This window comes from Peromyscus leucopus, chromosome 8b (assembly GCF_004664715.2).
Source record: "Peromyscus leucopus breed LL Stock chromosome 8b, UCI_PerLeu_2.1, whole genome shotgun sequence".
Lineage (NCBI taxonomy): Eukaryota > Metazoa > Chordata > Mammalia > Rodentia > Cricetidae > Peromyscus > Peromyscus leucopus.
In genome coordinates, this window is record NC_051086.1 from 30046108 (window position 1) to 30057684 (window position 11577).

At 40.2% G+C, this 11577-nt stretch overlaps 1 protein-coding gene across 2 annotated transcripts in view; it reads left to right on the forward strand.

Moving 5' to 3' along the window:
* The window catches only part of LOC114706385 (hepatitis A virus cellular receptor 1 homolog), a 31738-nt gene extending 21834 nt beyond the window's left edge, over positions 1–9904 (forward strand). For both annotated transcript variants that reach the window (XM_037201301.1, XM_037201300.1), the window contains exons 5-9: positions 690–758; positions 1991–2040; positions 3767–3878; positions 5244–5280; positions 8594–9904. In XM_037201301.1, the coding sequence (XP_037057196.1) occupies positions 690–758; positions 1991–2040; positions 3767–3878; positions 5244–5280; positions 8594–8708 (383 nt within the window). In that variant the 3' untranslated portion in view covers positions 8709–9904. The remainder of the gene's footprint in view (positions 1–689; positions 759–1990; positions 2041–3766; positions 3879–5243; positions 5281–8593) is intronic.
* The last annotated feature ends 1673 nt before the right edge of the window (positions 9905–11577 follow it).

Sequence of the window (11577 nt, forward strand, 5' to 3'; positions counted from 1 at the left end):
GAGGACAGGAGACCCTGTCTCAGTCTGTCTGTCACTCAACCAACCAATCAATCAACCAAATATATGAGAGAGAGAGAGAGAGAGAGAGAGAGAGAGAGAGAGAGAGAGAGAGAGAGAGAGAGAGAGAAGTTCCACAGCACAAGGCAGGCTGCAGAATAGGAGTCATCCCCAGGGTGATCCTGCTACCTTGAGACGAACTCAGTGATAAATGGTCTGTCTATTCCATGTTGTTCAGTGAGCTCATCTCCATGGAAAGAAGTGTGGATAATCTGGGGCTTGAATAAGACCTACAGTGAAGAGGGTAGTGAGAAACTTCCAGGTCCCTTTCCTAGAAGGTGAAATGATCCTTGTCTTAATAAACCGGAATCTTAACTTAGTGTCCTATTTTCCTGTGTTGTCATCTATGTATTAGAGGAGTTCAGGTGTCTAGAATGGCAAGTGTGAGACAATTCTGAATCCTGATAAAGCTGTCCAGAATATTAGGACACAGGTCACTTGCTCAGGCGGTGCCAATCTTTGGATATATTTTCCAGAGTAGTCAGCTGATACAGAAATGAGTAGGAAGGAGCCATTCCTGCTTAGGAGGCTGAGGGAGGCACTGGGGGAGGTGACAGTAAGTTTTGATTCTATTTCCTTGGTGGGGGCCAAACTCCAAAGCTGAAACAGTTCTTGCATTGTTCTCATTCCAGAACCCACTACGGTTTATCCACATCAGACAACAGCTGAGGTGACAGAAACTCCATCCTACACTCTTGCAGGTAACTAAGTTCTTCCTCCCTTATCCCCTTGGAAGGTGCAGATCTTGAAGCTGGTGAAGAACAGGCACCCTCTGCAACAATACAGATCTGACATTGTAAGTGGTGTCAGGGACAGAGACACAGCTCCATTCTACACACACAGCATCCTCAATTGGTCCTTTCCCCACAAACACCTTCATTCAGGCCAAACTAAGCTGACTTCTCAGAAGAAAAGAGTATCAGGGACACTCAATGGCATGGAGTGTTGAAGATATTTAATTTAGGTCCTAAGCACCAGGTCATTATAAAGAGGGATGCCTAGCAAAGGAATAGGGCACAATGAGGCATGTGTATGGACTTCTCTATGCGGAGCACTTAGGTTTCTTTACCTTGAGTATACACATGGTATGGTGGCTCTCAAGTTGGATCTCTGGAGATTGCTAAGAAGTACCCCATCCCCTGCTGCTGTAAGTTTTGAAACAATGCTCCAAGATGTAGTTTACAGCAAACATATTTGGATAATTTCCTTCCACAAACAATATTGTGATCTAGATTTCTGAACAATATTTTTTTGCATTCAGGAAAGGGAGAGAAGGGCTCTAAGTGCCAGGTTCCACATCATTATTTCTGGAAATCTTACTTAAGGGTCTAAGTCACAAACAGAGCCTAGACTGTAGATGTTGCTTAAACCTAGTCATTGTCTTTGGCTCCTTGGAAGAGTTTTCATATTGAGTGAAATGTAAGCAAAGTAATGTGAAAATGAAGAAGGCTGTGAGTCATCTAACATTATTCTACTGGGCAGGCCAGTTTTAGCAGTAGTTGGGGACTCCCATAGACCTGTAATGTTCCCAATCATTGTGTGGCACTGTGTGTACATTGCCAGCAAAGATGTCTGTCATTTGATAAAAGTAGAAATATGGAGGCATGTGATGTCTGTTGCTCCATCTGTAAAATGCAGTGAAGGGGCTCCTTGTCAGGATGTTACAAACCTTGTGTATGTCTGATATAGGGTTCTGTGTTTCATACATAGACACAGAGAAACAATGAAAACAATAGATTCCTTGTTATAAAATAGACATTTCAAATGTACTTCAAATATATGATGTTCAAAACATGCTGTTCAGGGTGTCTCTGCCATATTCAATCCTAACCCTCACATATTATAAGACACCTTGGCCTTGGGGGTAATATTTACAGATGTAGAAAAATATATAAATTCCTAATTTTAATTTATTTTTCCTCTTGTTGAGTAGATTGGAATTACACTGTGACATCCTCAGACGACTTTTGTGACAATTACACTGTAAGTATATTCCTCCCCAATTTATTAGCCATGTTCACTTGTATATCTTCTGGGAAATAATCTGTATTTAAAGATTTTTGTCTGTAAAATTAGTTCACAGATATTTACATTAAAAAAGAAAAAGAAAAGAAAAGTAGTCAGATATAGTGGAATATTCCTTATTCTTAGGACTCAGGAAGTTAATACAAATATCAGAAGTTTGAGGCCAGCCTGGACCATTAGGCAACTTGGGCTACATAGTGAAACTTTGTCTCAAAAGCTGTAGATAAATAAATTAGTAAATATATAAAAACAAAAAAATTAAGAGTTTGTTACTTACAAAGGATGTTTGAATTCAAGATGTTCATTTAGGGTTCCCTAATACTGTTTTTCTATCCACTGACAATTCGATGTAGTGGCCACTGGTGATATTTTTTTTCCACACATAACTCCACATAAGGTATCAATGTCCTAAACATTCTCACTTTTGCATGACTTTTTTCCTAGACTTTCCCAAGAACCTACCGAACACACTGTTTGAGGACAGAGCTTAACTAACTTGTCCATGGTCTCCCTGACAGGGCAGAGGAGCCAGGATTGTGACTCCAGAGACGAGGCTCATACAGGGACAAAGACCCGGTCTCTGATCCTCCCTTTCCCTGCAGTTAAACCCATCACATAGGCTCTGTTTAGGGTTGTTAGATGAGTACTAAACTATTAGCCTCACCTGCTGCCCAGCCTGTCTCCTGCTTATTCAGTATGTGGTGATCCCTGATCACCTGCACCAGGGATCTAGGGGAGATTCTGCATTTCTGTCTGATCACATGGTGTTTATCAGGTTGCATCCAGGAAAAGAGTCCTCCTACTATTTTTAGAAAGTTATTAGATATAATTGTATTGTTTCCTTTTTTCTCAACTCCTTTCAAGCCCTTCTACATACTCCCTCCTTGTTTTCTTTCTAATTTATGTTCTCTGTTCATTTGTTAATATATATAAATATATCAATACATATCATATGAATATTATAATTATAATATGCAATATATTAATTTGTGATGTATAATTGTTAATATATACATATCAACTGTGTATGATATGTATTATATATTGCATATATTTATATTTAATACATATATATCCTAAAATTGTTAATATAACCTGTGCAGTCTGTACGTTATTTGTATGTATGTGTTTCCACGCTGACCATTTGGTATTACATGTTTACAAAGACATGGAGTCTTGATTTCCATTTACATGACAAGTAGGGTCTGTGATGGAAGACCAGACCAGGAGCTGAGCACACTGAGGGCAAGTGAACTTAGAGATGGGCTACTCTGTTTTTCTCTTTTAATATCATAAGATGATTTCTGGAATTTAGGGGATACCCTACTGACTATTAAAGCAGATGTAATCACATACATGATGTATGAACCTACATTAATTATGAGGTTAAAATTTTGACTGAGGTATCCACCTACGTAATCACCTCAAGCACCATAGAATATGTTTCCATCACCATCAAAGACACTGAATTCACACTGTCTTGGAGTTACACTGCCCATTACCACCTCAGATCCTTGGGACTTCCTGCATATTCCAGACTAGCCACAGGCCAGGAGAGATGAAGCTCTAGGAATTAGAGTCTAGGTTAAGGTCAAGCACATGTTTTCTGTTCTTCTTCCTTGCTGCCCCTGTGTTTACTGATGTTTATTTATAGCTACTATTGTTTTATTTGTTGGTTCCTTAGGAATCGATCCTTTCACAGGAGCGGCAGAAGAACACGAATACTGGCTTCTATGTAGGCATCTCCGTGGCTGCCCTGCTTCTGCTGCTGCTTGTGAGCACCCTGGCTGTCACCAGTAAGTAATTTCACAACTGTCCCCAGGGAAGGAGAGCCAGGGTTCTCTGACTGTCTTTAGCAAATACACATGTCATAGGAGTTTTGAGTTCACATGGCTTCCATATCCCTAGATCCAAGACACACTTGGTAAACATCTACTCCCCAAGAAATGTGTTAGGACCCACAAAACTCTGCAGGTGATTTCTGGTACCTGGTGAGTGCTCTGTTCAGTGATCTTGAACCATTGTCGCTATGTCTCCAAAGATTCCTATTCTGTAAAACTTGGCCTCATGTGGTTCACACTGGTACTGACCTTACGAGGTAGCTGAGGATGATCTTCCACTCCAGATCCTCCTGGCCCCAGCATCCAAGGGCTGGGCTCATGGGGATAGGCTGCAGTGCTTGCCTGCACTCCTGTTCCCAACTCTGTCCTCTGTCTTTCAGTTGTTGCCATGGAAAGGGAAACATTATATTTTCCATAAAATAAATTACATAATATGACACAAGAGATTTTGGATAGGTTTGAGAATTTTTAGACCACTGTAAGACTATGATGTGTTCTCTCCTTTCCCACCCATGGGATCTCGCTTGTTTCCCATGATGATACTGTTGAATGTTCTGGAACATAGTAGAAGAGGCAAATGAGACATTGGTAGGAAGCCCCCTGACTAATACTGAACAGACTATTTGAAGGTGGCACCCAGGCCTACATGGCCCTTTCCATGAGTTGTTCATGTGTACACAGTGTTTCTCTCTGTGTAGTCCATTCCCTGTGTAAGAACTTCAGCCATGGACTTTTCAAAACACCATGCATGATCCCATCACTGACCCGTTTCACAGGAAGTGGGGAATAAGAATATGCCGGTCAGATTTCAGATGTTTCCCTTCATTATTTAAAGCTGCTCATCCTAAAGCATTATTTAAGGTGGATCTAGTGTCATGTGTTTATAATACCAGCATTTACAAGTCTGTGGCTAGCCTGAGCTACATATTAGATCATGTCTGAAAGGGAGAATTGCATAGAAATTGAGTAAAAATCCACAAATGTGTTCCCTTCCTTAGTCCAAAGTTGTTTATCCTTCCCTTACAGGCTTGTTCTCTAGCAGCTCATTAGAAAGAATCGAGACTTTTTGTTTGTTTCCGTGAACAATAATTTACCAATCTCATTCTATCAAATTAGGCCATGTGGATGAATATCCCAGACAACGAATGGAAAGAATCTCCTTCCTGTGGTGTACAGGAAGGAATTACCCAAAGTTACCAGGGCATGGTTCAATCAAAAACAGAAGTAATATCCTTAATTAGGGTAAAATATCAAGAGTGTTTCTGATGAAATGTTCAATTATCCTTTCAATTTATCCCACCTCTACCCATTCCAATTTAGGGTACATCCTTATGAAAAAGAAGTCGGGGTCTCTAAGGTAAGTTGACATGGATTGTGTTGATTCTTTTTGTACTAACAGTCTTGAGAATGTCTCTCTATGTTCTCTTTTACTACTAAATCATTCTTTACTATTTGATTCATAGATTGGTTGGTTGATTTGAGGCAAATCTTATTACGTGGTCCAGACTGGCCTTGAACTTGCTATGTAGCCAAGACCAGACTGGAACTCACATTTCTCCTGCCTCAGACTCTTTTCGTTATGGGATTACAGTGTGTTCCACAATTTGCTTGGCATCCATGCTGTATGTTGGATCCCAAATAAAAACAAGTCCCTTTCTTGTTGCCCTCATTTCTCAGAGAAATATTCTGCATTCCGTACTTCCTGCATTTACGGTAGGACAGGAACAGAAGGCCCTTGATCCTTACCTCTTATAGGTAGATACTGAATTACTAGTTTTGCTCTCTGGATCTGGTAATGAAGGAGTTGATTTGATCCACTCTTGTTTCCTCAGTGTTTTCTTTCACTGAGTTCCTATTCTATTAAAAACTGATGAAGTGTATCACAAGGCACATAAGCTAGTAGAAAAGTCCTTTTAGGTGCTTTTAGGCAAACATGTTGGGGATGACAGGGTTAGGTGGCTGTTTGAGGAAGTCCCAAGGGAGCAGAGGATTTAGAGGAAGATCATTTCTGAGGCAGCCGGGAGAGTAACTGGACTGTGGTGTGGCCAGTGTCTCCACACTCCACACCAGTCCCCTCCACTCACTGCACTGGTGTCTGCCTCGCAGGCTCTTTACTGCCCTTGTCCTGTTACTGCACTTGGAAGCTCTTTTATTCTCTCCAGTGTTATCTGCCCTCCTCTACAGCCATCTAATTTTCCTCAATTGACTAAATATTGGCTGTCCACAGAACTATGTCTTCAGTCTACTTCCATGTCCTTCAGGCTGCCTCCATAGACTTACCTGTGTCTGTGTTAAGCACAAGAGCCCAGCCATATACTGGGTCTTGACCAGTGTCAGGTCATTAGAAATGCCTGACACAGTTAGTTCTTATTAAGTGTCCCTCACACCTTCCCTTCACAGTAATAAGTCTATAAGGTAGGAACTACTATTACTCTCATCCTACAAGTGAAAAACAGACAAGTCCATAAATATGAGGTCATACCTTGGCCTTGACTCCGGGAGTCCTTGCTTGGAGATCTAACTGGTAAGTGAAATAATGTAAAGCAAACAGACTGTTTCTGGAAATGGAAAAGAACTATTCCCAAGAGTTGGAAGAACACAGCATCATTTTAGTCCATAATTTTTGTTCCTGCATTGGAAAGGCATTTAAAAAAATGTTAAATTTAACCTTTTTATCTTTGTATGTGAGGGAGAAAGATAAGGGTAGGAATAGGCAGAGGTGGAGGCAGAAACAGGGACAGGAACATGGAGAGGACAGGCATGAATGTGTTCAAGTACACCTGCCTGGAGGCCAGAGGAGGACAGGGAGTGTCCTTCTCTGTCCCCACTTTATCCTCTCAGGCAGAGTCTCCCTTGGACCTACAGTTCACATTGTTTGCTTTGCAAAGGCCAGGAAGTACCAGAGATCATCCTCCTGCGTCTGTCTCCCTCAGTGCTGGGTTACAGGGATGCAGGCGATGTTCTTCCTGTCACCTGGGGGCCTGCATCTGAACTCTGGTTCTCCTGTTTGTGCAAGGACCATGCTTAACTGCTGAGTCATCTCTTCAGCCCCCAATGTTACTTTTTAATCACTTAATAGAAAAGAAAATATTGGAGGACACAACACATAAAGAAGAGGGGGAGAAGTTGGGTGAGGTGGCACACCCCTGTTATCTCAACACTCAGTAAGCTAAGGCAAGAGTACTGTAAGTTAATGTCCACCCCAGACTTCTAGCAACAGTGGGTCTAAAAATAAGTGAATAAGGCCTTTATTTCCAACTCAGTAGGTAGAGGCAGGTGGGTCTCTATGAGGCCAAGTCAGTCTGGTTTATGTAGTATTTTACAGGATAGCCAGGGAAACATAGTGAGACCCTGACAAAAACCAAATGAATAATGAACGAACAAATGAATGAATGAATGAATGAATAAAGTATAAATAGTAAATAAATAAATAAATGCAATAAAGAAAGCCACAAAACCAAACTAACCACTACATGACATACTCTGGACATTCTCTCATGACTTTCTCTGTCAGTTATATCACACTGACTCAGGAGTGTTCTGACCCTCCACTGTTTCCCTACATGTGTGACTGTCCCAGGCACAGTGGAGCTGGATCTCTCTTGTTCTGTGTAATTCTCAGCACAGGCATGTTCCTTATGTGGTTGACTGGAGATGCTCCTTTTGGTTCTGCATTTCAGTAGTAGAAATGGCTGCTATGTACAAATGATAAAACTCCACTATATCAAAACATCACCCATGAGTTCATGTTTTCTTCTCTGGTTTGCCCCTTCGTGAGTTCTAGAAGCTCAAATGTCAGTCCACTGTGCCTACCCTGACTGACAGGGACACATGATGAGCTCTGCAATTTCTGCCCCTCCCACAGCTGTTGGGGTGGGCCAGCTGTGAACACCTGCAGTGCTCTCCTTAAATTCCTTTTAGTCCAGTACCTGATGTTTGTGTTAATGTGACATCTGTAAATGTGTGTCATACAGTAATCTTTGAAACTGTGCCACAGACCACCGGCTTCAGTGCAAAGACACTGCTGTGTTGTTTGAATGTTTTTCTGCTCCATGTTTAACGTTAGAGGATGAAGATGCTGTGCAGGTTTCAAGACCCTTTCTTTTTCAATAAAGAAAATTTTGTGTTATTGTGTGCATGATGTGTATTTGTGTGTGTGTGTGTGTGTGTGTGTGTGTGTGTGTTGCAGGTTCCATGGCACCTGTGGAGGTCAGAGAACAGCACTGTGGAGCTGGCTCTTTCCTTCTGCCTTTCCAAGGGCTCCAGGGATCTCACTCAGGTCACAGGCTCTCCTAACCCTTTCTAAGGTGTCACAGTGCAAGTAAACACATGAGTTATCAGGTTCCTAGCCCCGTTCTCAAATGTACATCCTGATTATGTACCTAGATATCTGGCTCCCTAGGTCTTCCACTTTTGTGTTTTATTACATTAGCATGTTGAAGGACTCCAATGTGAGTTGCTATTTTTTAAAAAAAGAATGTTTAGTTTCTCTGATGCCTATTAAACAAACTTTTCTATGACTTCATAGGAGGGCCCTCTGTGGTGCTGATCACTGTTACATTTTTTGTGAATGGGGCTCCTGGAGTCCTGAGCTCACATCATAAATGAAAATTCTGCTGAGACCTGAAAGGTGACCTCTTGTTCTTTCTTCAACATCTCTCCCTCTGCAGCTTGGTAGCATTCCGTGTCTCTAAGATGGGAGCTTTTCAAAACACAGCGAATGTGAAGTCCAGAGCTGAAGACAATGTCTACATTATTGAAGACAGTCTTTACCATACAGATTGAATCCCAGTGGCCCTCTGAGGGGCTTCTTCCTGAGACTGGAAAGACAGCGACCAGATTGGACAGTGCAAACACCCTTTACAGCTCCAGGGCTATTTTCGGTTCATCCAGCAGTGGTGGAGAGGGTGACCCTCAGCTGTTTATACTCAAACTCACTGTTAACATCATCTTAATTCTAATGTTCACACTGCCTCAATCTCTCCACATACTGCAGTGCATTCTCTCAAACATGAACATTTTTTAATTCTGTGTTTCCTTTAGTCAACATAATCATCAGTAGTGTAGGAAATAGACTCTGGCCTTGGTTATTAAAATCATTAAGAAAGGAACAGGATTGAAAATATTAAAAAAAAAGTGAGTGAGCACAGGTGGGAGGGGCATACTGAATTTAGAAGTATTTTATGATTATCTTTTATCTATTTTATTGTAATTTAATGTCACTTTCCCTCCCATCCCCAAGGGCACATACAGGTTTTAATTTCTCTAATAGATAAATAGAAGGCACTCTAATGTCACTATTAGAGTTGGTTATGCTTTCTTATAGCTCTGGAAATATGATTCATTATTATGTGGTTGATCTTAGGATAAGGATGGGTGTTTTATGTCAGGAGAGGTTGCCATGATGGGAATGGACCAGGCAGACATCAGGGGAAGAAATTAGTGGACCAAGTGATTGAAATCATTTTCACTGCAGTATGACTTGGTGCTCAGTGTCCTGTCCTCACCCACTGGACTCTGAATTAGGTGCTGGAAGGAGACAATGCAGACATGAAGAGGAAAGGGGGAGCAGGACCCAGGCTCTCTGCCTGAGAGAAGTCCTGTTCCAGGAGTGACCGGGTTTAGGACTATCACTGGTTTCATTCAGAGTTCTAAACATATAATTGTCTCCAGATCATATTTACATATAAATTTATTTCAGAGAGACAAAGTGATATAGTTTTGATAGGAAAAAAGGATAGATTGTTGAATCTACTTTTAAAAAGCAACAACTTGTTCAAAATGTTTTACATTGCTATGGATATTAGTTTATTGATACAAATTTAATGTTAATTTTGTTATAATCTATGTATATTTCTACTCTTGTTCCAGGTATTATATGTGTACAGCTCATTGAAATTATAATGTACAATTAAGAAATACAGATTAATAATGAATCATTTATGATAATCAACCTTACAGTAATGTTAATTAGGTTTTCTAGATATGCAGAGATACATTTCAGATAGATGGGTAATCTTCAAACACTTCCAAGACCTATAGAATATGGCATTTAAAATGTTTTAAAAAGTTAGACTTTCCTGGATAATTAGACACGTCTTCTCCTAGCAGTACCAATTTACTTCAAAGAGGAAGATGGGCATTGAAGACACTCCATATAGAGTTTATTTTCTCCTTGGTAGAACTGGCTATTTGGGCAAGAAACTACTCTTACCTGGACTGTTTGACAAAATGTTGTATTGACTGGACATGCAGGATCCATGGAAAAATGACCACTAAATCCTGCCAAAACAAGATAAGATGGTCCTTCAGGTTCCTGCTTCGCAGAGGAGACTGCCAGATATTCTACAGGACACAGGAAGAAGCAACTGAGAGACTCTAGGCCTATAGTCTGATGATGGATGCCCCAACGTTGCAGAGGAACTTTGCGTGGCTATCCAGACAGACAGCTGCCTCTGTCATTTTAGATTTTTGGAATTTGCGTACAATGCTTTTCCTGTTTACTTAGGTAATATTATATCCTTCTGGGATCTTTGATGTAGTTGAAGATTAGATAGTTATAATTGTCCTTGGTTATGATAAAAGATAAACTAGATATGAAACTTTAGATTCACAAGTATAGTATAAATGACAGAATATTTTCATTAACTTTGCCAAATACAAATAGACTAGATATTGTAACTGTAATTCTTGCTTGATAACTGTTTTATTATATGTAATTTTACTATGTTAAAGCTAAAACCTTCCATTTTGATTAGATAGAAAGGGGAAATTCTGGGGGATGTCTTTCTATATGCTGTGAATATGTGTTGCTCTAATTAGTTAATAAAGAAGCTACTGTCACCTATGGCAAGAAAATCTGAGAGAAGGACAGGAAGAAGAAAGGCAGAGGCAGAGAGACACCAGCCTGCTGCCCTAGGAACAATAAGCCAACAGATCAGTAATTCATGGAATATGTGGCAAAACATAGATTAATAGAAATGGGTTAGTTTAAAATATAAGAGCTATCTAGCAAGAGGCCTGCCATAGACCAGACAGTTTGTAAATAATATTAAGTCTGTGAGAGATTATTTTATAAGCATCTGTGGGATCTCAGGGCTGGGTGGGACTGGAGAAAACTTCTGACTACCACAAAGCAATTTTTCATAGTGCATCAGTTTGTCACAAGAATTATTTGGCTTTGCTAGTGTTAATAAAGGCTGTTGTGTTGGTATATTGGTATATTCATTGCCAGTTTGGTTGTTGAGAAAGCAGAGTTTCTAGAGGTATTAATTTCTACTTCAGTTTGAGTAAGCCCTGACTCCAGTTAGAGACACCCAGTCCATAGGAGAATAGGATGTTGGATCTCAGTCCACATTTCACTGCTGCTCTAGGAAATGAATATGTGTCTGAGGATTTCTTGGGGAGGTCAGATAGTAGGAAGTTGCATTCTGGGTTTGCCAAAAGGGGTTTCCTTGTCTCCTTTAAAAATGATTGTTTTTTACATTATAATGATTTTTCTTTTTCTTTTCCTTTTGGTTTTTTTGAGACAGAGTTTCTTTGGTATACAATGTTGTTTTGTAATTTATTATTTTTTTTTCTTAAATTTGAGGGAACTACACATCAAACCAGGCCTTTTTCAATGATAGCCTGGATTTGTAGCTTTTCTAAAAGA